The following is a 27204-nucleotide window of genomic DNA, read 5'->3' on the forward strand; positions in this document are numbered from 1 at the left end:
AGCGCCCCCGCCTGCTCCTCCACGGAGCACCGAGCGCCGAGGCCGCGGTGCGGGGACTGGCTGCCCTGGGGCGCAGGAGCGGGGGCCGGGCTTTGGCCTGGCTGCCTCACTGCCCCCCGAGTTGGGACAGAATTTGGGGAGGCCTGGGAAGCTGGCTGGACCTGGTAGGGCCACCCAGGATCCTCCCTTCCTGGCTGAGGCCTGTGATTTGGATGTGTGTTGACCGTGTCGTGTTTTACATTCTGATGCTTTGACCTATAAGCCCTGCTGACGCTGGGGGACTGTCCCCCTCTCCCTCCCCCCCAAGAGAGGTGACAGATGTCTGTGAGCGCACCGGGCAGGCCCCAGGCGCTCCGGGCAGCCCCCACCAGGAGCCGCCGGTTGTTTGCGCCGGCCAGGCCTGTGCACGTCCCCTCCCCTGCCTCTTGGCCACCTGCAACCTTCCCGTGTGGCTCCGTGGCCTGGGGGCCCCTCCTGTGGGACCTGCCACAGGATCCGATGCCTCTCAGTGGCCCCGTGTCCTGGTCTACTCGCCTCGCCACCTTTTCAAGCAGAGGCGTCTCCGGCCTCCGCCCTTAGCAGCCCGGGTTCTCTGCTTTCTGCCCCGACCCCTCATTCCCTTTCTTCCCTCAGCCCAGGCCAGGGCCCTCCAAACGGCCGGAGAGGGAGTCATGGGTCGGGACATTGAGGAGGGCTAGACAGCACCACACACTTCCTGCAGCTGCCGAGAAGGGGCCCAGCGCCCAGTGTTACCTCCGGAGCGTTCGGGCCGCAGGGTCCCCGGGGCATGGAGAACTGGGGGGGGGGGGGGGGGGGGCCTGCTCCATCGCAGGAGCTGCTGTCCCTGCCCCTCTGCGGGGTCCCGGCCCCTGTGGTCAGTGTGGGGTGTGGATGGAGCAGTGGGTCATGGGAGTGAGGAGAGGGGGGCCTCCCCTGCCCCCACCCGGTGCCCAGACCCTCCTGAGGACAGTGCCTTATGACGGCTGCTGTTTTGGGGTGTCTGTATCTGTGGGGCATCGTCCGCAGGCTGCTCTCTCAGCTGCACCTTCACAGGCCGTCCATCAGGGTCGGGGGCGGGGTGGTGATGTCACAGGCCCACTGCACCCCCCTCTCCCACCCCCCTGGGTCTAGGTGGCCCCTCCGGTCCTGGGTGGGGACTTGAGACCCGAAAGGCAAGTGCATCCTGGAGTGTGAGTCCAGTTAGGACAGCGACTGCCCGGGGCAGGGCCAGGCCGAGGGGTGAGGGTGGGGCTGGAGTAGGCACCCAGGTGGGGGGGCACTTGAGGACCTGGGGCCTCTGCCCGCCGGCGAGCTTACCCCGCCCCCCGCCTAACATCCACACGGACGGCATTCGCTTGGCCGACTTTATTTCTCCGGAAAAACAAAAACGATGTACCCTTGGTTTGGAAAGGGCCTGGGACAGCGTGGCAGACACGTGAGGGCAATAAATACGCACGTACATTCAAGTACCGGACGGCGACCCGCACCTGCCAGCCCCGCCCTCGGGTCCCCACACCCCTCACTGCATCCTCCCCTCCACCCAGGGCCCAGGGCTGGGCACTGAGAGCAGGACCTGGAAGAGGAGGTGCCGTCCTGTGTCTTGGGGCAGAGAATCAACCCCAGGCCTGGGGGTGGGGGTGGGGGTGGGGGTGGAGGGGGGCCTGCAAGTGGGCCCAGGAACGGGTGTGGGTGAGGGCTGTCTCCTGCCCATCCCGTGGCCAACTTGGGTACAGGGAGGGGCAGACCCCCCTCCACATACGGAGGAGGCAGGGACGATGTAGCCCTAGCTGGTGGGGGAGGGCGGAGCTGAGCCTCCCAGCTTTGCTGACCCGCTGCCACCCCATGGCCGTGGTGTGGCAGGCTCAAGGCCATTGCCCGTCCTGCATGGGCAGGTGCAGGCTTGGCCGGCCCCGGTCCCCGCAGAGCCAGGCCCCATCCACGGCCGGGCTCCAGAGCTCGGAGCTGAGGAAAGGGGACGCTCACCCCCTCCTTCCTCTCGGGCTGCCTGCTCAGGGCTGCGTGGGGCTGGGGCTCAGGGCCAGGGGCCGTGGGAGCAGGTGAGCTGCCTCCGCTGTGTGCGTCCTGTCCCCCGCCGCAGCCTGGGTAGGAGGCAGGGAGGGGCCCTCCTGGGGGTGAGGCCGGGGCTGGGACCAGCTCTGGGGGGACAGACGTCCATGTTGCTGGCGGCCCCCGAGGAGGCTGCACAGAGCCTTTGGGGGTGGGGCGGCAGCAGGGTTTTCACATTTGGCCGCAGGACAGCGGTGGGGCAGGGAGAGGCCCAGGCCTGGACAGCACCGGTCTGGGGCCGCCATGCTGCAGGCCCACGGGGCAGGGGCCGGGGCCGGGGCCGGGGCGAGGGAGGGCTGGCCGGGCAGGCCTGCGGGGAGCTGTGTACCACGGGGGGTGGGCCCAGGACAGAGAAGGCCTCCCCCCGCAGGCAGCCTGGCCGAGCCTGCCGCCCTGGGGAGGGACACTCGGAGGGGGCGGTGCCCAGTGTCCGGCTCAGTGGGAAGGGCGGGGAGCCCAGCCTGCCTTCAGCCACGGCCTTGGCAGGATCAGCTCCTCAGAGGCTGTGGGCCTCCTGGACGACAGAGCCGCTCCCGGGGCATCCAGGAGGAGGGGGGGCCTGGCTGTGGGTTCGAGGCCTTAGCTGGTGCCAGGCTGGCACTGTTGCCGAGGCTCGGGGGGCCCGCCCACCTCCTGCTCCGGGCTCCCGGCGAGGTCCACCCGCTGCTCGTCCATGCGCTTGGCCTGCACCCTCTGGATGAGGCTGAAGAAGTCCTCGTCGGGCATGGTGGGCCCGCGGGGCAGCCCGTCGGGCGGCGGGCAGCGCTGGTCGTCGATTCTGGAGGACTGGGCAGAACAGACACACGGTCGGGGGCCTTGCCCTCCAGGCCTCGGAGGGCCGGCCCAGCAGAGGCCCCGTGGACAACCCCAGGGCAAGGGCTGCGGCCAGGCCAGGCCAGGAGGGGCGAGGCCGCCTCGGGGAATGGCTGCGGGTGTGGGGTGAGCCAGGTGAGAGGTGGAGCTGCCCGGGGCCCCCGAGAGCACCCTGACAGTGTGCGGTCAGGAGTCCCTGGGCCAGGGCGGGAGGCCGCAGCCCCGGAGCCCGAGGGGGGGAGCTCCTCAGGGGCCTCGGGCCGGGCTGGTGCTGGGGGCCGAGGGGGCCGAGGGGGCCGAGCAGGCGCGTGGGCTTCTCTGCAGGGTCTGGAGCAGAAGGGCCAGGAGCCTGCGTGCATGTGGACGGGGGGCTCGGGGGGCTCCCCAGGCTCGCCGAGGCCTGTGCTTTCCTGTCTGTGGAACGAGCGTCACGTCTGCAAACTGCCCGCTCTGCCCGGCACCGCGTGCCCCGCCCCCACCCTCCCGCCCGCCCGGGGCTCTCCTGGCCCTGGACCCTGTGATGGCCTGGCCCCGGGCCGTGAGACCCGCCCGACCTCCCCACTCCGGGTGCCACCTGGCCCGTGGCTTTTCTCCGTCCAGAGTGGAAGGCTGGAGGGATCCCCGAAGCCACCGCCTTGGGGACCTGGGGACCCCCCAGCTATGTATGCACCGCCGAACGGAGGACATCGGGGATGGCCTCAGAAGGGTGTGACACCTGCTGAGCCGCCCTGTCATCCCCCCCAGGGCTCCCCCAAACCCGGCCTAAGAGGAGGGCAGAGCCCCTGGGGGCCTGGGGCCGGCCCCCCCCCCCCCCGCAGCACCTACCTGGCACTTGATGAGCATGTTGAAGAACTCGTCCCCCGGCGCCGGGGGGTCCCTGTCGCCGCGCAGGTGGCCCAGGTTGTTGTGGGTGACGCGCAGCCCCGGGAGGCGGCCCAGGCTGGCCCGCTGGTCGTCCAGCCGGCGGCTCTGCGAGCTGGCGATGAGGTCGAAGAGCTCCTCGGTCTGCGGGGAGGCTGTGAGCGGGGGCTGGGCTGCGGGGACAGGGGCCAGGGCGGCCGGGAGGTCAGCCCCGAGGTGCCAGCCCAGCCCAGCCCACCGCACTCCTGGGGCCCAGCTGCCCCTGCGGGGGGCCCCCACCCCTGCCTCCGGGGAGCGACAGGAGGGGAGCCTCCCCACCCCACCCCCAGACACCAGCCTGGAGGGAGGGCGGGATGACGCGTCCCCAGGAGGCAGCTCTGGGCGCGGCGGGGGCGGGAGCTGTGACGGGGGCACTTTGCAGCTGGCTGCGCCGCCCTCGCCCGCCCCCGGAGCCGGGGGCTCTGCACCTTCACCGTCAGGGAGCCCCGGTGCTCACCCATCCTCTCCTCCAGGGCGGGGGCGGCCATGGCCTCGGCGGCCCCGGGCTGGCCCTCCTCCAGGGGGCAGCGCTGGTCGTCCATGCGGCTGCTCTGGAACTTGCTCAGCAGGTCAAAGAAGCACTCCTCGTCCGAGGACGGGACCCGAGGGAGGCTCTGGGGGGGGAGGGGGGCAGTCAGCACCGGACACAAAGGCGGCCCCTCGCAGACCCCGAACACGACCCGCGGGCTGCTGGGCCTGGGCCGGGGCGGGACTCCCAGACCCCGAACACGACCCGCGGGCTGCTGGGCCTGGGCCGGGGCAGGACTCCCAGCACCGCCCCTGTCCAGCCCGCGGCATCCTCGGCCATGACCTTGCCCCGCCTCTGGGTTTGCAGCTGGACCTCCCGGGCTCCGGGAGACGCCATCCGTGCAGCCTGACCCCAGGGTGACCCAGCTGGGCCCAGGCAAGTCCCACCGGCGGGGTCAGGGTAGGGGAGAGGGGTCCTTGGAGGGAAGGGACAAGATACGGGATCACTGGGCCTGGCGGGGTCCCTCCTGGCAGGGTGACCTTGGGCCTTGGTTTACACATCCACAGGAAGGTGGGGTCTGTGGGGCCTCCCCAGAGGGCAGAGCCAGAGCAGGCCCAACCCCCCAGTCCCCCCCAGGCCTGGTCCCGGGCCTGAGGGCCGACAGATGACACTTGTGCAAAACAGCACCCCATCACCTCCCCTGCCCAGTCCACCGTCCATCTCTCAGCTGTGGCCTCCGGCTCACCCCGAGCTGGGCATGCAGACACCACCACCTCACGGGGGAGACTGAGGCAGAGCTCGCGCCCCCCCCCCCCCCCCCAGGTCACACAGCAGCGCGGAGCCGCCCAGACTGGCCTCCCGCCGTGGGGAGGTGGCAGCTCGGAGGTCAGAGACCCAGGCGGGTCCTCCTCCCCACCCCCCACCCCAACCCCCGGGCAGGCCCAGAGCCAAGGCCCCCCCAGGTCTCTGCTCTCCTGCGGCCCCAACCTCACAGCCGGGAGGGCGGGAGGGGACAGCCGGCAGGAGGGCCCTGGCCGGGGCCGCCCTTGGGGAGGCCGCACCGGGACCTCCAGGCGGAGCGCGGCCGAGGCACCGTGTGGGCTGCCGGCCGCCTCCCCGGTAGGTCGTGGGCTCTGCTCCCGGCTGTTTTGGGCTGAGGAACCCCGGGCTCAGCCAGGAGGGGGGTGAGCACAGCAGCACCCCACACAGCCAGGCGAAGGGAGCCAGGCCCCTCCCGGGACAGGTGTGACCCCAACGCTCTCCAGCCTCCCCCGGACTGACACTCAGGGGACGCGCCTGAAGGAGGGGGTTTGTCCCGAGGCCTCCGCAGGCCATCGCCGCCGGGGCCGGGGCCGGGCGCCCCCACCCTCTGGGGCCGGGGCCACGTGGGAAGGGCTGGTGCTTCCCGTGTGACGTGGGGGGTGTGGGCCCGAGACCAGAGCGCACACAGGAGGGTCTGGACAGCTGGGAGGCCCCCCACCCTCGCTCAGGCCACCACCGGGCTCCCAGCCGAGAGGGGACCGGAGGCTACCCCATGCTCCGACCTCTCCTTTGCCCCAAATTCGGGCTCCATCCACCGGGTCTCAGAGCCCCTCAGGTCTCAGCCCAGCCCCTCCTGCTAGAACCCAGTCCAGGCCTCACTGGGAGCACAGGCCCCGCCCCTGGCCTGGCTGCCCCCCCAGCCTGCCCAGCCAGCCCCTCGGGGGGACGCCATGGCCCAGGGCTGACTGCACGCCCACCTGCCACCCGCCCCCCCATAGCTCTGCTGGGGTCCAGCTTCACCCGGACCAGGAGGCTCCCCCTCCCCCTGTCAGGGCCCCACACTCACACCGCGTCCGGAGCTCGCTGCGTCCACCAGGTGCTGGGCCAGGTGCTGGCCACGTGGAGCCAGGGCAGGACGCCAGGTGCCCGTGCCACTCACTCCCCTGCCCGCACTGCCCGTGCCACCTTGCCGCTGAGACTCGGGGCCCTGTGAGCTACATGCTTAAATAGGACCTGGTGGGGCCCCTCCCCATCCCCGCCCACCAGCGCCTAAGCTCCCTCTCTCTCTCTCTCTCTCTCTCTCTCTCTCTCATACATACACACACACACACACACACACACACACACGCACTCACACACACACGCACACGCACACGCACACGCACACGCACTCACAGGCGCTCCGTAAACACTCGGAAATGGGTTTCCCTGAGCACAGCACTGAGCCTTCTGGCGGGGCCGGGGTGGTCACCCCGGAGGGCCTGGGGGATGGGACCCACTCCCACCCCGGCCCCGCGTCCTTCCCTGGCTGGGTCAGCCCCGGAGACACCACCACTTTCTCCAGCCGATGGCGGGGCCAGGGCTGCTGCAGCCCGACGGGGAGCTGGTCACAGGGCCTTCCCACCTTGGGGCTCGGTCACCCTCAGCACCGGCCGTGTAGCCGGACACCCCCCACGGCCCCCGCCCCACCCAGCAGCCCCTGGCCTCTGCCCAGCCCCCAGGCCAGTGCCCTTGGCCGCAGGGCCTCCCTGGTTCAAACTGTCCACCCCACGTCCCCTTCCCGCCCGGGGGCCGCGGGGGCCTGGCCTCTGGCTGGCTCGGGAGGCCTGTCCTTGTCCCGCGCGGCCAGCCCGGGGCTCACCAAGGAGCACCTGGCAGTGGCTGTGAGCCGGCAGGAGTGCGGACAGGATCGGGGCCCCCGGGGCCTCCTCCTGGCCCTCCCTGCCCTGTTCCTTCCACAGCAAGCGCAGCCCAGGCCCAGCCCTCCGAGGCTGCCTCCTGTCCCGGGAGCTGGGTCAGGCGCCTGGCAGGCAGGGGGCTCACCCTGCCACCGGGTCCGGGCCTCCAGCGGGGGCCAGGCTCAGCACTGCCAGAGGAGTCCCCCCCACAACACCGGCACCCCAAGGCCCGCTGTTCTCACGGGGCCGAGCCTCAGGTGCGGGCTGACCAGGCCTTGGAGCCCCAGCGCCACCGGTCCTGGCCTGACACCCCTGCCCTCTGCCTCAGTTTCCCCTCTCGGGGTTTCTGTAATGAGCTTGACAGGACAGGCCCGAGTGTCGGCTGTTGTCTGTTCAGAAGAAGGGGTCCCAGGCGGCAGCTACCGGGGTGCCAGGGAGCAGTGTGGGCGGGGCTGACTGATGTGGGCCGGGGCCCATTGGCCTGGCTGGACGGGGACCGCCTGGACCCCGCGGCCTGGGCCCACCTCTGGCCGGAGGCGAGACCCTTGGCCCTGGAGGGGGGCGCACCGGCTGCCCCGGCTGCCTTTCCGTGAAAACGTCCAAACCAGCTGCCGTGTGGGAGCGGACGCGGGTGAGGCGTGCGGGGGGCGGACGCGGGCGAGGCGTGCGGGTGAGGCGTGCAGGGGGGGGGCGGACGCGGGTGAGGCGTGCGGGGGGCGGACGCGGGCGAGGCGTGCGGGGGCCAGAACGACAAGGCCCCTTTGTTCTCTGCTGTGGGGGAGACGCGAGGGCGTTGGGGTTTGGGCTCTGCCCCGGCCTCACTCAGCCCGGGTCACATGACAACAGGGGGTGCAGGCAGTGCTGTCGCCTGGGAAGCACGGGGTGGGAAGCTTGGGGCTGGGGCCACAGGCAAGGCCGGGCGTCACCCACCCCCACAGCCGCGTGGCTCCCAGGGCCGGGGCGTTGGGGGTCCGCCCCTGGCTGGGCCGCCTGGGCCTGCCCAGCCCTGTTCCCCATGCCCGGTCCCCAGGCCGCTCAGACCGCACAGCCCTCCTGCGGGGCGAGGCCCTGCTCTGCCCCGTCCCCAACACCACGGCCCATTCACCGGGTGACCGGCGCCCCCTCCTGTGCAGGGATCCCCTCCTCAGCTCCATGGACACAGGCCCTGGCCGGTTCAGCAGCGCTGGGGTCAAATGGGGTCAACAGAGACACCCCACCCCGAACAGCCACCCGCGTGGAGAATCCGCGCCGACACCCACAGGCGGGGACGGCGGTGAGCTCGGAGGAAACTGTGTTTACAGATTCCGGAGGCTTGGAACGGGGTGAGGGGGGTCCAGGCTGACCTCTGAACCCTGACCTGCTCCCGTGAGCCTGGAGGGGCTGCAGGGCACAGCGGGACACCTGCCGTGGCTGCCCGTCCCCGGGTGGGCTGCCCTGCCCTCGCTGGGCACTGCGGCTCTGTCCGCGGGGCCGGCCCGGCTGGGTGCGGCTGACAGCTCCACTGTCCCTGCGCTGCCGGCAGGTCCCGGGCAGCCCGGGCCGTGACCTCTGCCCCCGTCTGCTGTCCTGGTGGGCGGTGAGGCCCCCGGGCTCCCTGCTGAGCCGAGAAGCTGCCTACCGTGCGTGGCATCTGCACCCGGACTTCGGCGCTGTCCAGCGGGGAGTGGCCGCCCTCCTGGGGCCTCCTCTCAGCCGCGTCGGGCCCCTCCTGGTACTTCCTGCTCCTCATGGGGAGGGGGAGCAGGTCCCTGCCCGGCCCCCGCCAGTCCCCGGAGTGGTGGCTGTCTCCATTCTGCTCCTGGGGAGGGGCGAGAGGCCAGGCGTGGGTGGGCCACCCGCACCCCAAGACCCTAATGGGGGGCTGGGGACGCGGCTGGGCAGGGCAGAGGGGCCCGTGGGGTGAGGACGCGTGCTCGTGCCCCGGGGTTACGGCGGGCAGGGCCCTGATGGAGGGAGGGAGGGAAGTGGGCGGTGGCACTACAGGCCTGGGGCCTCTCAGACCGACGGGCAGATGGCACGTCTGTCTCCCGGGCAGGGATGACGCGGGCAGAGGTGGCAGCTCAGCAGACAGGCAGCAGCCTCGTTAGCCCGCGGCCCACGCGCTGCGCTGGCGGACGGCCTCCCGGCCCCGCCGTGTCCCCAGCCGCCCGCTCACCCGCTCCAGGGGCAGCCGCAGCAGGTCCCAGGTCTCCGCGCTCAGCCGCTGCGTCCTCTTGGGCCTGGCCCCTGCCAAACAGCGGCGTCAGCCCGCGGGCCCCGGCCTCCAGGGCGCTGGGAGCGGAGGCTGGGGGGCGGCACCCCGGGCCGAGCTCGCCACTCCCGCCCCACGGGGAGGCGAAGGCAGCGTGTGCGTGGCCCGTGTGGTGTGGAGGCGGGGTGCGCCCTGCAGGGCCCGGGTCGCGTCTGTCGTGTCCCCCGTAAGGGCCCGTTCCCAAGCTCTGGACCCCGCTCTCTCCCGCCCACTCCCCGGCCGCCCAGGCCACACGTGGGCCCCACGGCCCCAGGCCACAGCCGGGCGCCCTCGGCCCTGGCCACACCTCCTGCCCGGACGGTCCCGAGGGACGGAGCCACCGAGTGTCCAGGGCTTCATGGGAACCGGGGCCCAGAGGGCTGGAGGGCTGGCTGGGCGGCGGGGCCCTCTCCCTGCCCGGCCCCCAGGTCTGAGGGAGCCACACCCCGTCCCGCTCTCCAGAGGCGGGAAATGAGCCGGCCTCGGCGGGAACACAGTGGCCCCGCTGCTGCCCTCCCTGCCCCGAGCGCCCTGGAGCGGGCAGCCCGGCCCCGTCGTGAGGCTGAGGGACGCGGGCCCAGGGCGCGGTCAGGGCCCCGCTCGTCCAGCCCATGAGGAAGAGGCCTCACCCCCAACCCCATGGCACTGGGGGCACTGCCCGCCCTCTGCCATCTGGGTCGATGGGGAGGAGGGACACCTCGGTCCCAGGGCCGAGGGGCCGCAGGGCCGGACGCACCGCTGCACAGGCCCCTGCTCCGCACGGCCGGCCGGCGAGGACCCTGCTCCATCGCCCGCCGGGCCTGGAGGGGCCTCGCTCGGCCCCCGACACCCTAAGGGCCCCACGCGGGTTCCCACCTTGTCTGCTGGGCCCCGGGCCCCACTCGGCCGCTCTGGCCCGTCCTGGCCCTCCGCGTCCTTGGCCCCGGCAGCGGCGGCACCGCCCCCGACACGCAGCGTCCAGCTCCGGGCGGGTCCCCGTGGCCAGCGCGGCGGCGGCCTCGGCCCAGCTAAATGCGTCCTCTGTGTGGAGGGAGCCCCGGTCCTCCGCCTGCCCGTCCGGCACCCACACTCGGCTGACTGGGGGCATTCAGGCCGGGCACCGCCGGCTCGCTCCCCGCCCGCCCCTCCCACCTGAGGGCGAGGCCTGGAAACTTCCCCAGCCGTCCCTCCCTCCCTCCCTCCCTGGTGATCATGTCTGCCCACCAGCCACCCCGACATCCTGTCCCAGCCGACCCCTTCCCGCCTCACCGGGAAGGAGTCCCATGCCCGCCGCCCCCCCCCCCGCCTACCCCCCCAACCCGCCTTCCCCCCGCCCCGCCTACCCCCCCACCCACCCACCCCCCCAGCCTTGCGCCCAAATCCCTTCTCCACGCAGAGCTGGGGCACTTAGGTCCCGTTAGCTCTCGTTCCTCCCTGTCAGCCCTGCCTCCCTCCCCCCTCCCCTCCCCTCTTCTCGCTTATCTGCCCCAGACACAGCCCCGCTCTCCCTCCCTCGGGCCAGGCTCGCTCCTGCGGGGCCCCTACACGCTGCTCCCCGTGCCCGGACGCGGGTCCTCCATTTCTGCTCAGGGCTCACTCCCCCTCTCCTTGTCTTTGCTCGGATGTCACTGTTAAGGGCTGCATGTCTGTGTCGTACGTGGACGCCCAAAGCCCGATGTGATGGCTGGGACGTGGGCCTTGGCAGGTGATGTGGGTGGCTGAGGTCATGAGGGTGGGGCCCCGCGCTGGGGTTGGTGCCCTTAGGAGAAGGGACCAGACAGCTCGCTCTCTCCTGCACCCCACACTTCCCCTCTGCAAGCCGGGGAGCCCTCACCGGAGCGTGGACCCCCAGCCTCCAGACGGTGAGAAAGAAATTGTTTAAGCCGCCCGGTCCGCGGTTTCGTCGCACAGCCAGCGCCGACTGAGACACAGCCTCCGTGAAGCCACCCGCTGTCCACCCACCCCCCCCACACACCCCCAGCTGTCCCCTGTGATTCCTTCCTCCGAAGCACGGGATTGATCGCCATCCTTGCCTGTTTTGGCCGCTGGGGTGCCCCTAGAGCTCCCACAGGGCTTGGTGTGTAGTGGGTGCTTAACCAGGATGTGGCGAGTAGCTGAGCGCCTGAGTGTGGGCCCCCGCGTGCCTTCAGGACACCGGCTGGGCCGAGGGAGGGCGCCGCCTGGACAAGCTCACAGCGTGGGGAGGGGCACAGGGGCAGGACGGGAAGTCAGGCCGCAGGCGTGCCCGCACCGGGCAGCTGGGCCCTCACTCCCGCCAGGCGCCGTTCCCAGGATGGCCATGGCCCACTTCCCAGATGGGGACACTGAGGCACAGCTGGGTCCAGACACTTAGCCAGCCAGGACACGGCAGAGCTGGGACCAGAGCCCACAGTCTAAACAGCCCTCGGACAGTCCGCCGTGTGCGTCTCCGCCCCTCGATGCAGATGTGAGCCCTGACCAGGAGGCCAGCCCGTCCTGGGGGCTCCTGGAGCAGGGACCGGAGGAGGAGGAGCCGCAGAGCAGTGCAAGCCTGTGGGACCGGGTCAGCCCGGCCCGTGGGGACCCACAGAGCGGGCAGGCCGACTGGCTCCCTCCGCTCCGCACCGACCGAGCAGCCGCGTCGGGGTGTCCCGGGGCCCTCGCCCAGCACGCCCACCGCCAGGTGCCCTTGCCGGGAAGGGCAGGCGGGCACCCAGGACACCTGGGCTCTGGGGCCCAGACACAGTGGCAGGGCGGCGCCCACCCACACAGACTCGCGGGGGGTGGGGGCCGAACCGAGAGGCTCGGGTCCTCCAGCTGCAGGAGGGCCGTTTCCATCAAGACGAGGAAGCAAGCCAAGGCCTGGCTTCTGCCGGCCAGACACCGCCACAAACCACGCTCGCCCGCAGGCCACGCCCCGTGCTCTGCTCCCGCCCCCCGGAATTCCCCCGCACCCCCTGGGCCCAGCCCAGCGCCTCCTTCCCCACTGGAGCGCCCCTGCCCTCCGAGGTGCTCCCCGTTCCCCTCCACCCCCACCCCCACCCCGACTGACAGACTCTGGATAGGCGACTGCCCCACCCCCCAAGGGAGGCACGGGGTGTGTGTGTGGGGGGGGGCAGTGAGGGAATGAATGGGGCTCACCTGAGCGGGGTCTCCTCCAGGCCGGCCCACACTCAGGGCGCCCGCCCGCCTCCAGTGGCCGGCAGGCCATCCCAGAGCCGGAGCCTCCAGGCTGCGGCCCCCAGACCCGCCCCCTCCGGCCTGGGCAGGCTGCAGGGCCCCCGCCTCCCAGGATGGCCTGTTCCCAGGGCCTGCTGGCTCCCCTGGCCGCCAGCCTGTGGGGGGGCTGCTGGGGGCCTGGCCGGGGAGGGTCCGGCTCGGGCGGGCGCAGCAGAGGAGCTGGCGCGGGGAGGACAGAAGCCGCCTTGTTCCGCACAGCGGGCTGCTCACCCACCCCGGCCCCCCTTCCCCCGGGAGGATGGGGCCTTTCCAGGCGCAGCCCAGCCCTGCCCCCACCTCCTGCGAGTTCCCAGAGGGGGGCCCCCCCGGGCCAGGGGCTGCCAGAGCTGCCCATCCTCAGAAAACCCTGGCCTGGTACTTCCCGGGGGACACACTCCATCTCATCTCCTTCGACCACAGCACCCCCAAAACGGGCAGGCCGAGGGTCCCAGAAGCCTCTGCTCCCTCCCTTCAGTCTTCAGCAATCTGAGTTGGGGGTGACGTGTACCCCCACCTCCTAGGACAGGCCACTGTCAGAAACCCTGGGACCCACCCCCAGCAGCACCGACTCCGGGCCTGGTTCTCAGCAGCCCAGGTGAGGGGGCAGGGGGTGCCCCTGGGAACTTCGCCATCCAGAGGCGGTGGCCAGACTCCACGAACACGCAAGACCCGTGGGGTGGGGAGGGGCAGCTACCCCGCGGCCTGGAGCCGCCCAGCACCCACGGCCGCCACCCTCCCCCACCCCCGCCTCCTTCATCTGTTTGCTCTGCAGGGAACGGTCTGTCCTGCGCGCACATGGCTGACCTGCTCGGGGACCAGCAGCCCGTGAGCGATGAGGTCATTACAGTGGCCGGACGATTACTGCCCGGTGCCCGTCTGCTGACTCAGTGGGGGGAGGGGGGGCTGCAAGGTCGAAGCAGGGGGCCCTCCCCTCCCCTTCCTGCCGGCCGAGGTGCCACTGGCGGGGGGGGGGGGGGGGGAAGGGGGTGACCACAGGCTCTTGCTGCCCAGAAACCATGAAGAAGGGGCCCTGATACCCGTATTGGGGCCCCCCTTCCCATGCTGTTCCCAGCCCTTGAATGCCTAATTCTGTCCCATCTCCAATCTCCCTGCCCTGGGGAGACGGGGCCACCGTGGGCTCGGAGCCGGGCTCCAATGCTGACACCCCCAGGCCCAGGGGCTCCCCACCTCCGGGGGCCCTTCCCCTGTTTGAGGTCAGAGCCCACCTCTGTGGGACCCGCCCGGCCCGGCCCTGCAGGAGCCAGGCCCTCCCAGGCAGCCCTCCTGGCACGGCCCTCCTCCCCGCCGAGGCCTGCCTGCGGGCACGACTCCCCAGCCCAGCCGGGAACTCACCCTGAGCCTCGTAGCCGGCCAGGTCGGGCTTCTCTGCGGCCGCCGGGCTGCTCAGCCGGCCCAGCGCCAGCTGCAGCTGCGCCACGTTCATGCGGGCCGTCAGCTCCCCGTTTCGGTCCCCAATCTGTGGCCAACGGGGCAGGTCAGTGGGCAGGCAGGCCCCCCGTGGTCCCCAAGGAGACCAGGCCGCACCTGCCCCAGAGGTGGGGGTCTGTCCCTGGGTGGGCCTCACACACCCGGCCACCTCCCTCACGCTGCCAGGCCCCGTGCCCCGGGGGGCCCTCCTTCTCGGCACCCTCCATGGGCCTCGCCTGCTCGGCCAGGCTGCACCCCCAGGTGCCTGCCAGGCTCCGGGCTCCTCCCCGGCTCCCGCTCGGACAGAGGCTCCCGGGAGAACCTGGGTGCAGAGGGCGGGCGGGCGGGCGGGCGGGCTTCCGCAGGAGCGCCAGGGCCTGTGCCCAGATGGACAGGGCGGCCCCGGGGGAGGGCTCTCTGCCCAGGCCCTCCCCAGCCCCGAGCGCTCCTGCTCCCTCCAGCTCCCCCTGGCCTGTGGGCCCCACCTGCCCCTGGACACAGGGCTGTGGGGTCTGGCAGGCGCTGGGGGCGTGCCGGAGGGAGGTGGCATGGCCCTGCTCTGAAGGGGGGCAAGGAGCAGGAAGGGGTGAGGTCAGGGGAGGTCGGCCAGGGGCCAGGGAACCAGAGGTCACCGAGACCCCCTGTGGCTCCCAGCCAGGGGCTGCCCTGACCACAGGAGGGGCCCTGCCCACCCTCCCCGGGTGGCGATGGGCTGGCCGGTTCCCGGGAGGACCCTGCGGGGCAGCCTCGGGCAGGTCGTTGCCACCAGGGCCTTGGGCACAGGCGTCGGTGGTTCCGCCGGGGACAGAGGGCCTGGTGCGTGCCTGCCCCCGGGGCACACAGGCTCCAGGGGTGGAACCCAGGCCCCCGGCCCCACCCCACTCCTGGCTGCAGCAGACGATGGGTCCTGGCCTCAGGCCTCAGGAGAGGGGGGAGTCCAGCCCCTGGGCAGCACGCGGCGATGGACCGGAGCGGACACGGGGACGGCCAGGGGGGGCCGGGAGCGCACAAGGCACCGGGCCAGCGGGCAGTGGGCTGGGCAGCGGGGCGGCGCCGGCAGGGGCAGTGGCTGGGGCAGTGGTGGGAGGGGGGGCGGCCTGGCTCACCTCCTGGGAGATCTCCAGGTGCTTCTTGGCGAAGGTGAGGGCCTGCGCCGGGCTCCCCATGGACACGTAGGCGTTCCCCAGACTCCAGCACGCCCGGCCCTCGCCCACTCTGCCAGGGAGGGAAGCTGAGTCCACATCTGCACGCCCCGCCCCAGGCCTGCCAGCCTCCCACCTGCCCGGCCTCCAGGCCCCCGCGTCCAGGTGGCCAGGCCCAGCCTGACAGGAGTGGGGAGGACGGGGGTGGGGGCAGGGGGGGCAGCCACAAGGAGTGGGGTGGGGGGGCTGGACTTGCTCCGCTACCAGGGTTCCCAGCGTGGTCTGTTCGCCCCCTAGTGGCCGGCAAGGCTCTCACCCCTCAGGCTCCCTCCACCCTTGGGGACGGCGGCCCCGTCCTAGAGGCGATTCGGTGGCCGTGCGTGCGACCCGTGACCACCGGGCTCCAAACTTCTCCCCCCAAGGACAGTGCCAGGGGCCCCTCCTCTCCCCCACCCGCGGGAGCCCGTGGCCTGTGGCCTGAGCCCCCGTCCCGCCACCACCCACCCCAGACGGGTGTGCACGGCTGTGCGTTTAGGAACCTTCGGCCTGTCTGCCTCTCCACGGAGACTGCTTATGTAGATACGGGGGGCGGGGGGGGGGCCCCTAAAGGCTCGATGAGCGGGGGGCTAGGTGCACCCCTCCGGCCGGCTGAGCCAGAGTCCCTGTGTGTCGTCTGCTCAGGGTCCTGGGTGGTCGGAGGCAGAGCAGGCCTGCCGGGAGCCCTCCGGGCGGCGACGCCCCCCCCCCGCCCCCGTGGGCACCTGTCGGCCAGCTCCTGGGCGATGAGCAGGTGGCGCAGGTGGTACTCGGCGGCGCGCTCGTAGTCCTGCAGCAGCGTGTAGGTGTTGCCCAGACTGTAGCAGGCCTGCGCCTCCACCGCCTGGTCCTTCAGCTGCCGGGACAGCTGCAGCGTCTTCCTGCGGGGCAGGGTCACCCCCGAGGAGGCTCCAGTACCCCCTCCCCGGGGCAGGGTCACCCCCGAGGAGGCTCCAGTACCCCCTCCCCGGGGCAGGGTCACCCCCGAGGAGGCTCCAGTACCCCCTCCCCGGGGCAGGGCCCTGCGCAGCCCCCCACTCCTGTCTGAGGGTGGACGGTGGGCAATGGGGTGAGCAGCCCACCCCCCCGAGGCCTGGCTGGTCCCCCCCATCAGGTGGCCACCGTGCTGCCCGCCTCGGTCAGGACGTGGCACCCCCCCAGGCTCTGCCCACACTGGCCAGTTGCCCCATCCTCCCAAGCCTCGGCCTCCCACGGGGTTCCCGGGGACACAGCACATGGTGAGGGTCCTGACCTGGGCGTCAGGCTCCACACAGCACCCAGTGCGTGTGGTCCGGCCTCTGCCCGGGGCCGCTGTGCAGCCCTCTGACCAGGAGCCCGACGCCCAGCGAGTGTCCTGGCCCCAGTCAGGGCCCCCAGGAGCCAACGGTCCGAAGCGTCCCGAGTCCATGTGGGCATGGCCGTACCGGCTCCGGGTCCCCCAGTAACCGGCACCGGGAGGCCCTCAGCCAGGGCCACTGTGCCCGGCACGCGGCGCCTCTGCCGGCGCTCACCAAGCCCCGGCAGCCCTGGCCCACGGCTGCCAGCCAGCCCTTCTGGGGTGGCCGGGGACCCCACCTGGCCCCGGGGAGCCGCCTGGGCCCTCCCGGCTGCGGGTGCCTACTTGTAGTACTCGGCAGCCACGTCGAAGCGCCCCAGGAAGATGTGGGCGTTCCCCAGGTTGCTGTAGGCCCTCCGCTCGGCGGCCTTGTCTCCAAATTCCTTCGCGATGGCCAGGCGCTGAGGGCGACCGCAGCCGGTGGTCACCGAGCAGCCGGGACCGAGCCGACAGCAGTGCCGCCTCCTGCCCGCGGTGGCCCGCCCCTGTCTGCGTCCAGAGGGGCAGCCCGGAGCCAGCACCAAGCCCAGGCACAGGCTGGGGGGTGTCAGGCCGCTCCGCCGCCGCCCGCCCCGCCGCCACCCGCCCCGCCGCTGCCACTCACCTCCTTGTGGAAGGTCGTGGCCTCCACGAAGCTCCCCAGCAGGTAGTGGGTGTTGCCCAGGTTGCCATAGGCCCTGCCCTGGGCCGCCCGGTCGCCCAGCTCCTTCACCAGGGACAGGTTCCTCCTGGGGGCGAGTCCGTCAGAGCCGGCCCCTCCCGGCGAGGAAGCAGGGCCCTGTGCCGTCCCCCAGGCAGAGGCCGCGGAGCGGTCCCTTTAGCTCTGGTCCCCTCGTTGCTGTCCGAGCTTGGAGGCTCGGGCCGGGGCTCCCCCGTCCCCGACTGGTGCCCAGATCTAACCCTGTTCTAATGGGAAGCGTTCTCCACGCCCAGGGCTCGGCCGACGCCCCGGCCCTGTCTCCAGCCAAACGTTTGGGGTGTTTTTGGTAATCCTCATCCGAGGGTATTTTTCCCATTGATTTTTAGAGAGCGCGCTCGGAAAGGACAGAGGGAGAGCGGGAAGGGAGGAAGAGAAACAGCGACGTGAGAGACATCCATTGGCTGCCTCCTGCACAGGCCCAGAACCTGCAACCCAGGCGTGTGCCCTTGACCGGGAATCGGACCCGTGACCCTTCTGTGTGCAGGCGGATGCCAGCCTGGCCAGGCCATGCCTGCCGACCCGAGGGCAGGTGCAGGAGGGGGGCGGGGTGGGGGAGGGGGAAGGCCAGCCCGGCTGCCACTGTCGGGGGCCTCGGGGAAGGGGGGGCGCTGTGCCTGGGGCTGCTGCCAAGCCCCTGGCCACGCGGGCAGGCAGGGCCCAGGCCGTGTGTGTGATCAGGGGCCCCGCCCCCACTCACTCGTAGAACTCGGAGGCCCTGCGCAGCGTCTCGCGGACGTCGGGGGGCAGGTGCCCGGGGTCCTGCGCGGCGCTCCAGGACAGCTGCTTGCCTTTGGCGTGGTACACGTTCCCCATGTTGTACAGCGCCCTCGCCTCTCCGATCTGCGGGCGGCACCGAGGTTGGGGTGGCCCCGAAGCCACGTCTGGGTGGAGATGTCGCCCCATGGCATGCACGCAGAACGGGGTGCCCCTCCAGGCTGTTCCCAGGGCTCCAAAGGCAAGGACTTGGGGGGGCATCCCCAGGCCCACATGCTGAGGTGGCGGGGGGGGGCGGGGGGGGAGGGACGGGACAGGATGGGGGGGAGGGACGGGACAGGACGGGGGGGAGGGACGGGACAGGACGGGGGGGGGGGCGCTGGCTGACCGCCACCTTGTCGCCCTGCTCCTGGGCGATGTCCAGGTGCCGCTGGCAGCAGACAGCAGCCTCGTCAAAGCGCCCCAGGACCTTGAGCGTGTTGCCCAGGTTCCCGCTGGCCTTGGCCTCCCCCATGCGGTCGCCGATGGTCCTGGAGGGCGGGAGGAGGGCCGGCTCGGCAGGGCGTCTTGGCAAGGGTGGGGGAGGGCGGGTGCACACCTCAGGGTGACCCTTCCGCTGGGCAGGTCTGGGGAGGCCCCTGCATCGCCTGCAGCTGCCGGGGCTCAGGGAGGACCCCGGATCGAGGCGGGAGGGGGGGGCCCTCGAAGTGAGAACTAACATTCTGACATGCAGTGCGTCTGACCGCGCCTGCCAGCGGGGGCGGGCGGGGGCTGGGGCTGGGGGCGGGCCCACTGCCTGCTGGGGGTCTGGCGCTGAGGCGGCTGAGTGGCCACTGCAGCCTGAAGAAGGGGCAGGAGGGGCAGGGACCCGTGAGGGAGGGTGTGAGGTGGGAGCGGCTGGCGAAGGCTTGGAGGCTGAGGAGAGCAGAGGCAGGGAGGGTGGCCACCCCTCTCCACACGGCCCCAGAGACTGGCACCGACACACGGACACATACGTGTGCTCGTGCACATGGGACACTGGGCCTCACCCGTGCTCTCACCCATAGACATAGAGACATGCTCACATGTGTCTCGGCTTACACACGGCCTCCTGGGGGCACTTCCTGGATCCTGGCCCCTTCCCAGGCCCCCGGGGACCCTGAGAGCTCGCCCCCCCCCCACCCCGCCTGGCATTGACAGCCAGGCCCCGAGGGCAGGGCGTGCAGATCCTGCTGGAGCCCCCGCACCCACACCCCTGGGCCCACACCCCGAGGCTCACTGCTCCCCTGCACCCCCACGCCTGCACCCTGAGACTCACTGGTCTCCTGCACCCCCCACGCCTGCACCCCGAGACTCACCGCTCCCCCCACGCCCGCACCCCGAGACTCACTGCTCCCCCACGCCCACACCCCTGCACCCCTGCGCCTGCACCCCGAGGCTCACTGCTTCCCCGCGCCCACACCCCTGGGCCCACACCCCGAGGCTCACTGCTCCCCCGCGCCCACACCCCTGCACCCCTGCGCCTGCACCCCGAGGCTCACCGCACCCCCACGCCCGCACCCCTGCACCCCACGCCTGCACCCCGCGCCTCACCGGGCCAGCAGCAGGTCGTGCCTGTGGTACTCCAGGGCGCGGGCGTACTCCTTCAGGTAGAAGTAGGCGTTGCCCAGCTGGCTGTAGATGGCGCTCAGCGTCCGCAGGTCCTCGGTGCCCACCTGCACGGCCGCCTCGAAGAAGGCCACGCCCGCCTTGAAGTCCCCGGCCTTGCAGAGCCGCTCGCCCTCCAGGGCCAGCTCCAGGCACGAGGCCTCCATCCTGCGGAGAGGAGGGTCAGCGCTGCCCCGCGGCCCCGCCCGCCAGACCTCCCTCCCGCCGGACAGACGCCAGCAGCCGGGCTAGGGCGGGTGTGCCCCTGCCCAGGTTGGCACCCTGTGCGGCTCACCTCTGCCCGAGCCTCCTCCCTGCCAGGGCTCAGGGGCACCTGGGCCGCCGTCGTGAGTCTGTGAACCTCGGGCTGCGATGGAGGAGCCCCAAACACTGCGACCCCCAGTGTCAGCCGCCCGCCTGGGAGAGGGGCCCGAGGCTAGGAGCCACGCACCATCTTCCCGAGAGGCATGGCGGCCGAGGCTCAGAGAGGGTGAGCGAGCTGCCCGAGGCCACACAGGCAGGGTCTGGGCCCAGCCCCTCCCCGAGCCCACAACCTGGGCTGGAGGCTCAGCCACCACCCATGCCCACCGCCTGTCCTCGTGGGCCAGGGCTGCACCTGGGCCGAGTCAGCCCTGGCCCCTTCCTGCCCCGGCCCCCGGCCCCTGGCCCCTGGCTGAGACGCGCTCTGCGGGCTGCTGGCCAGGACGGGCCTGAGAACCGCGGCCGCCGTGCGTCCCCACCCCGCGGTGCTGCTGTGGGAGGAAGGACAGCACCACGTCCCAGGATGGGCCCAACCCTGGACACCGCCCACCCCAAGGCCAGGGCCTGGGTGACCGCCAGCACCTCGCCCCTGGGTGGTGGGCAGGAGCTTCAGACAAGAGGCCTAACCCTGGGGCCCCGCTCACTGCGCTGCCCTCAGGACAAAGGCCGGCGTCAGGGGAGCCGGGTTGGGTAGCGGATCGGCCGGCTGTGGCCCTGCCTGCGGTGCGGCCTGGGCCGGACACGCTCCCTCGGGGCCTCGGCCTCTCCCAGCGGCTCCCGATGGGTCACGTGGGTCCCAGGCTCAAGGCCTGACCCGGCCGGCCCGGGGGACACTGCCGCCCCAGCTAGAGGACGCCCCGCGGGCAGAGGGAAGGGGCCGGGGCTCAGGGCGGCGCCACCCAGGCAGCCGGGGAGCCCAGGAGGTCCTGTCCCCAGACCCTGGGAACGTGGTGCGTTTCCCACACGGTCAGGCCAGCCCCCGCCCCCCACCCCGGTCCCGTCCTGTCTCGCTCCGTTGTGTGTTGAGGTTTCGGAGCCCGTGGATCCAGAGCAGCCAAACGCGCCCCACTCAGCCCGTGCGCCCCAGGCCCTCGGCCCCCCGTGTTGTGGGAGCAGTTTTTGGGGAAAACCAACACATCTCCTGAGAGATAAACACAGCTGCTGGCCGGCGCTTCGGAAACGCTGACCAGCGCCCCGTCCCCTGCTCACGTGACCACGGCGCCTCCACATTCCCAGCGACCCAACACCACGGCCGGCCGGGCCTGGGATCCCTCAGAGGCTGCGCCCTGCGCCCACAGGCTCCCAGCTCTCTGCCGGGGAAGCCCCCACCCTCGCAGGCCCCTCGCCCAGCGCGACTCCCGGGGTCAGAGCAGGCTCCTCCCCTCCGTGATCACAGGGCCTGGGCTCTGGGACCCCCCCCCCGCCCCCCGCCCCGGCCCCGAGATTCAAGCAGAGCCCGTGTGACCTCTGCCGGAGCCGGCGGTCAGGGACACGGCCTGGACCTCAGGTCTGCGTCGGGCCTCCCTCCCGCCCCCTATGCCGGGCAGTCACCTCGCGGTGTGCGCTGGGACAGCCAGCCAGATGCCACGTCCCAGGCGCCCGTGGGCAGCCCTGAGGTGCCACGCCTGGGGCCTCTCCATGAGGCCGGCTTGTCCCTGCCCAGCCATCTGATGGGCGGCCTGCCCGCTCCTGAGTGGCGGTGGAGGGACGTGGGCTCTGAACCGGGCACTGCGGGCAGGAACAGGCCCTGCTGCTCTGGCACACCTGGCCGCCCCCACCTGTCCCAGAGCCAAGGTGTCTGGCTTGGGAGCCAGGGGCCCCAAACTCAAGGGGGGGGTCATCCTGATGGGGTGTCATCGCGAATGCAGATGGGGGCGTCTAACATGGGCCCCAGCAACGCAGGGAGGTCACCTGGAGAAGCGCCAGGCAGGTGTACAGGGCGAGGAAGCCCCCCCTCCACGTACCCCCAAACCTCCGATGGCAGCTGACCTCCCCGCCGGCACCAGGTGCCCCCAGGCGCCCGCCGCACCTGGGCCTCTGCAGGTTGGGCCTCTTTTGCAGGAGCAGCCACAGCCCCGGCCCACGGGCAGCACCGCTCTGCACGCCGCCCTGTCGGCCAGGCTCGGGGCCACAGGCTGGCCCTCCGCGGCCACGGCCTCGCGGCTCCCGGCTTCGCGGGCTCCCGGCCGCCCTGTCGGCCAGTCAGCCCTCCCCGCCCTGGTCCTGGGGTTGCACTGAAGCCGGGGTTCCCCTGACTCTCCCCACCCCGGGCTGGTGGGCTGAAGGCTCTGGCGGCCTCGCGACAGGAGACCCCAGGTCCTCGGGCGGATCATCCGGGCTCCCAGGCCCGAGGCGGAGAGAGGATCAAGCAGCTCAGAGCCGGGATCAGATTAGTCAGCAGGGCGGCCGGTGGGCAGGCGGGTGGGGGGTGTGCGCGGAGCCCAGAGGAATGGAGGGAGGAAGGAGACGGGGCAGTGGGGTGTGCCCGCCGCCGGCCCCAGCCCCTGCTCTCACACGCCGCCCTCCGTGTGAAGACCGGGCAGGGCAGAGACCTGCAAGCTGGGCAAGCCCCGGGCCACCTGGAGGGCAGCTCGGATTCCTCCTGGGCGGGTCTGCACCGGGCCCCCACCCCACCCCACCCCGACCTCGTCCTCCGGGGGAGGCCCCGCTCCCAGCCAGACCATACCTCACCCCGCCCCCACCTGGAGCCTGGCCCGGCACGCAGCAGGGCCCACAGATGGGAGCCCCGAGTCCAGGTCATCCTGCTGGTGCCTCCCAACCCTCTGGGGCTGTAGGGTTCCCTGCCCTGACCCCCCAAGAGGAGCTCCAGGTCCCAGGGAGGCACTTCCCCCACCCCAGCTCCTTTCCTGAACTGTGCCAGCCCCTCGGCGCCAGCGGCCAGTGAGGAGGCGGGTGATGGGACCTCCCCAGCAGAGGGAGGAGCGCGTGGAGCCGAATGGGGGGCGGGGCAGGGTGTCTCGGGGGCCTCCCCTCCCAGCCGTCCAGGTGCTGTCCCCCCAGGAGCCCCTGGGCCCTCCCAGAGGTTCCCTCTGCCCCCCTCGTGGGCACCCCTCCTGCCAGCCCGCGCCTTCTCAGTGGTGACCCTGGGGTGGGAGGGTTCCCCAAGGCGGCGCAGCCGGGAACCGCAGGGCGGGAGGGAGGTCAACTCGGACCGAGGGACCAGGGAGGCGAGGCGGGTTCCACACGGAGACCCGGGGCCTGCGCAGAGGGGGAGCCCACGGATAAGGGGGGGCTGCAGTCCTGCACACGTGGGGGTGGGGTCCGGAGGGCAGAGCCCTGGAAGGAGCTGGGCAGTGGATGCCGAGTGGGGGACCAGGTCCCCGACCACCCGCCCACACCAGACGCTGCTCCCAAGGGTGTCAGGCCGGGCACCCCCCGCCCCGCCCTGAGGTCTCCGTCCCATGCCACCATCTGCCCCCAGGACAGCTCAGCCGAGGAGGCGGGGCCTAGACCACCTCCTCCGTGCCCAGCCCCTGCCGAGGAGCTGAACCCCCAAACTCTGCAGGCTCACACCACCCCCAGGCCCCGATTCCACCCCCAACATGCACTGCAGGCCACCCTCCCGGGTCCCCTGTGAGGCTGCCCAGCATGGCCAGGCCCCTCCCTGCGCCTCTGCCCCCACACCCCCTCTGCAGGCCTGTGGGTGTCTGCCCCGCACCTGGCGAGGTGCCCGCGGGCACTGGGCGGAGTGTCTGCCGGACCCCCACCCTAAAGGCTCCCGGGGCCTCCCCGAGGCCTGTGCACCCCGAGGGCTGCCGAGGCGCCCCCTCTCGGGACAGGAGACTGGGGCCCAGCCGGCCAGGGCTCTCTGGTCCCCGGGGCTGTGGTCTTAGCTCCCCCGCCAGACTCACAGCCCCAAGCCCCGCGGGTCTGCTCTCTCACGCCACGCCTGTCTGCGCACTACCTCTCCTTGCGAGGGGCTGACCAGGCGCTTTCCCAGCAGCCAGACCGCAGTGGCCAGGAGGCCGGGCGCTGCCTCTGGTCCCGGTGATGAAGTGGTTATGGCTCCCTGGTGGCCAGCCTTCCTGCTCCGACGCCGTATCGCGGTGGGCTCCCGTCCCCTCCTCCCCCCACCGCCGACATGCAGGCGTGAGGCTGCCAGCGCGCCCGGGAGCTGCTGCACACACCTGGCCCGGCTCCCACCGGCTCCCGCCGGCCCCAAGCCCCTGCGGCTGCTCGCGGGCCCTGCAGGCAGCTCGGCGCGGCCTGGGTTCGCAAGGCTGCAGGCTGTCCAGGCCTCTCCCCGCGTCCCAGGGTCCTGTCTGGTGTCCCCACTGCGCTCTGGCACCAGCCCACACCCCAGCTCCCATGTCAAGCCGTGGGGTGACCAGGATGCTGTGGGCCTTCAGCTGTTCGTGGTCCCCAGCCCCTGTCTGTCTGTCTATTTGTCTCTTTCTCTCTCTCACACACACGCACACGCACGCACACACACACGCACGCACACATACACACACACACACACGCACACACAGCCGGTGCAGCCAGATGAACTCCTGCTGCTCTTCGGGACCGAACACCCGCTCTCCTCTCCGTCAAGCACGACCCTGGGGCAAATGCTGCCTGCACAGCCCTCCCTCCCATGGGCCCTGGAGGGGTCCTTCAGGGAGGCCTCCTGCATCAGCTGCCAGCAAACCCACCCACACGCACGCCCCCCGCCCCCCCCCCCAGTGTGGGGCCCAGCACTCGGTCCCGGAGCCCACACAATGGGGGCTGTGTCTCTGGCCAGCAGCACGGACCAGACCAGAGTGGGGAGGGGCGGCAGGGCCTTTGCCGTCCACGCCCTCACTCTGCACACGGGGCGCGGGCAGAGGTTCGCTGCTGCTGGGCTGCCCGGCGAGGCCCCCTGAGGGCCCCACAGCCGAAGGCCCGGTCTTAGGGGCGGCCGGGGAGCTGGGGTGACAATGTCCTTCAAGTCGGGGGCCGGGGGAAGGTGCAGGGAGCCAGGCCCGCCCCTGGGCGCTGCCACCACGGACCGCCCTGCGCTGCACGCAGCCTGCCCACTGGTCTGGACACCTGCACAGGTTGGCAGAGCCCAGCCCCCTCAGAGGGTCTGGTACCCGCCAGAGCCCGGCCCAGGGCATATCACCCTGTGGCACACCCTGGACAGGCCTGGAGTCACCAGCCAGGCACGCAGCCCTGGGCAGGGCCACCCTGCCATCCCTGCCGGGCATGGGGCCCAGGGCCCAGGCCGTGCCATCGCCCATGCGTCTGCCTGGAGGCAGGTGTCTTTCGAGGCAGCAGCACACACCCACCTGGTGGCGGGCTCTGCAGCCTCAACCCAGCGCATCCGCTAGACCCGGGCCTGGGGCGGGCGGGTGGGGGCAGGGGCCACCCTCACAGGCCGGGGTGCAGTGGGGGTGATGCCGGGCGGGGCGGGAAGTTGCTGGCAGCCCCCGCCCCATCCGGCTGTGCCAGGTGGCCCCCCGCGGGGAGAGGCTGCCGGTTTCCACGTCCCGGGTGGGGGTCCCCATCGCAGCCGCCCGCCCTGCCCACCCGTCTGCAGGCCTGTGCTGGTCCCCAGCTCTCCCGGGCGGGCGCGCTGGCGGAGGGGGGCCCAGCACCCCCGACACCCGCACCCCAGCGACCCACCCCCGGCGCCCCTCGCTCCCGCGCTCCCTCCGCCGCTCCCCCGCCCCCGCCGCCGGAGGGAGGGCGCGTCCCCGCCACGTTGCGCGCCCGCCGCCGCCTTTGTTCGGGTCGCCGTGCCCCCGCCGGTCCCGCGCCCGCCGCCCGCCGCCCGGCCCACCTGGAGTAGAGGCGCCGCGCCGCGCCGGGCAGCTCGTCCGCGGCGGGCGGGGCCGGGCTGGCCATGGGCCGGGGTCGCCGAAGGCCCGGGCCCCGCGCCCCTCCTCGCGCCGCGCAGCGTCGGTCCCCCGTCCGCCGCCCGCCGCCCGCGGTCCGTCCGCGGGCCCCGCCGGCGGAGGCGCCGAGGAAGTGATGTGCGCGGGCACCGCCCCTCCCGCCGTGGCCGTGATGTCACGGTCCCTCCTCCCTCCGACGGTGGGGGAGGGGCGGCTGCGGGGCCGCGCGCGGCGGGGGCGGGGCGGGACCTCCTGCGCCTGGCACCGGGCGGGCGGTGGTGCGCCCCGACCCGGGGATCCAGGGCTGGGGCCTGGCGTGGGCCCTGCTGCGGAACCCCGCTGGCCTCCCCACCCCCTGCCTGCCGCCCCCACGTGGGGCTACTGGAGGGCCCGCTGCCTTTGTTTGGCACCCCCCCCCCCCACTTGGTGATCCTCTGCCCCTCTCCTCCGGCCCAGCCCCCAGTGTCACCCCTTTGAACTGGCAGGGGAGTGTGGGCATGGGGGAGCCCCTCCGCCTGGTTTAAAGAGACCTGGGGGTGCCGATCACAAACAGCAGCGCTCGCCCCGTGTGAACTGGGGTCTGGGAGGAGGGATGGAGGAGGAGGGGTGTGGGGGGCCGTGTGGCCTGGCCAGGACGCTGTGGCAGCCCCGTCCCTGCGGTTCCTCACCACCCAGACTGGAGCCCTGCAGTGGCCACGTAGCCCTCCCACCCTCGGCCTTCCCTGCCGTGGGGTCCTGGGGAGACTCGGGAGTAATGCAGGGGGAGCCCTGGCTGGGGGTCCTGGGGAGACACGGGGGGAATGCAGGGGGGGCCCTGGCTGGGGGGCCGGGTGGTGTGGGCACTGGGCCGCCTCCTGCTCGGAATTCCTGGGGCCCCGAAGGCCCGACTGTGAGATGCGGCCTCACAGCCGCCCGCCCTGGCCCTGGCTCGGCCCCGCTCAGGCGTCCTCCCCTCCAGTCAGGGGCAGGGCAGCTCCTGGGCACAGCGGGCACATGTGGGTCTCACCTCCTGCTCCCTCCTCGTTGCCAACCTTGCCGGTGCCGCCAGGAGACCCCAAACCCTGGAGAGTCGCTGTGACCAAGCGGGATGGAGACAAGTCCAGGAGCGGGAAGTGGGCTACTCCCCGCCACCCCCGCAGCGTCCAGCCCCTCCCCGGAGGGAGAGCGGCCCCAGGTCAGAAAAACGCCGCCGCCTCCCAGCCAGACTGCGGGCAGGACGCAGCCACGGCCGCCGGCTCAGGCCGAGGGAGAGGGAGGGGGTGGAAATGAACCCACGATAAAGTGGGGCCTGGCGGGCTGGCTTGTTTTTCTGAGGAAGAGGCGGCAGCAATGAGAACCATCTGTGCCCGGAGCCGGCGCCCCAGGCTTGTCCCACGCGCCCTCCCCCGATAACCGCAGGAGCTGGGCACGGCCTTGCTCCTGGCCTTGGCCTTGGCCGCTGCCGCCAACTGGCCCCTGCGGGTGGGTGGTACAGCGGAGGGGGGCTCCCCCTGGTCTGTGACAGCCCCAGGCCTGCCCCTTTGCAAGGCAGGGGCCGCCCCGGGCCCACCTCGGCCAGGCCCCTGCGGCGGCCTCCTACATGGACCCTGCGTGTGGCCGGGGGCCTGGGCAAGAAGGCCCCGTAGAGATGAGCCGCGAATGGCGGACTGAGGGGGCGCTCGGTGGCCTGGAGCTGTCACCGCAGGGAGAGGGTGCTTTTTCTTCCTTCCTTGAAGCAGGGAGACTAGGGCGCTGGGGTCCCTGGGCTAGGAGAGCCGGGACTCTCGGGGGGGCGGGGGGCTGTGCATGAGCCGACTGAGGCTCAGACTCTGAGGCAGGCCGAG

At 72.3% G+C, this 27204-nt stretch overlaps 1 protein-coding gene across 3 annotated transcripts; it reads right to left on the reverse strand.

The window, feature by feature from the left end:
* Nucleotides 1-1353: 1353 nt before the first annotated feature.
* On the reverse strand, nt 1354-26413 carry GPSM1 (G protein signaling modulator 1). 3 transcript variants are annotated; one of them, XM_054727504.1, is made up of 14 exons: nt 26388-26413; nt 19245-19466; nt 18067-18202; nt 17656-17798; nt 16863-16986; nt 16544-16659; nt 15648-15803; nt 14851-14959; nt 13670-13793; nt 9065-9135; nt 8528-8707; nt 4238-4394; nt 3706-3914; nt 1354-2853 (listed from the first exon to the last, which is right to left on the reverse strand). In XM_054727504.1, the coding sequence occupies exons 2-14, from the start codon at nt 19463-19465 to the stop codon at nt 2647-2649; spliced, it is 1953 nt and encodes a 650-aa protein (XP_054583479.1). In that variant the 5' UTR covers nt 19466; nt 26388-26413; the 3' UTR covers nt 1354-2646. The 3 variants fall into 3 exon arrangements, with proteins under 3 accessions (XP_054583479.1, XP_054583478.1, XP_054583480.1); XM_054727503.1 differs by lacking the exon at nt 26388-26413 and adding an exon at nt 25327-25426; XM_054727505.1 differs by lacking the exons at nt 13670-13793; nt 14851-14959; nt 15648-15803; ... (4 more) ...; nt 19245-19466; nt 26388-26413 and adding an exon at nt 9995-10034.
* Between the last annotated feature and the right edge of the window lie 791 nt (nt 26414-27204).

This window comes from Eptesicus fuscus, chromosome 15 (genome assembly GCF_027574615.1).
Source record: "Eptesicus fuscus isolate TK198812 chromosome 15, DD_ASM_mEF_20220401, whole genome shotgun sequence".
NCBI classification, from domain to species: Eukaryota; Metazoa; Chordata; class Mammalia; order Chiroptera; family Vespertilionidae; genus Eptesicus; species Eptesicus fuscus.

What these genes read in the sequence shown, in the direction of transcription:
- GPSM1 (XM_054727503.1), bottom strand. Translation starts at nt 25,391, where the DNA reads ATGGCCAGCCCGGCCCCGCCCGCCGCGGACGAGCTGCCCGGCGCGGCG. An exon ending in GGGTGCAGATGCCACGCACG is followed by an intron (nt 4,395 to 8,527) that starts GTAGGCAGCTTC and finishes CTCCCCCCCCAG; the next exon opens with AGCCTCCCTCGGGTCCCGTC. An exon ending in CGCCCTGGAGGAGAGGATGG is followed by an intron (nt 3,915 to 4,237) that starts GTGAGCACCGGG and finishes CTGTCCCCGCAG; the next exon opens with CCCAGCCCCCGCTCACAGCC.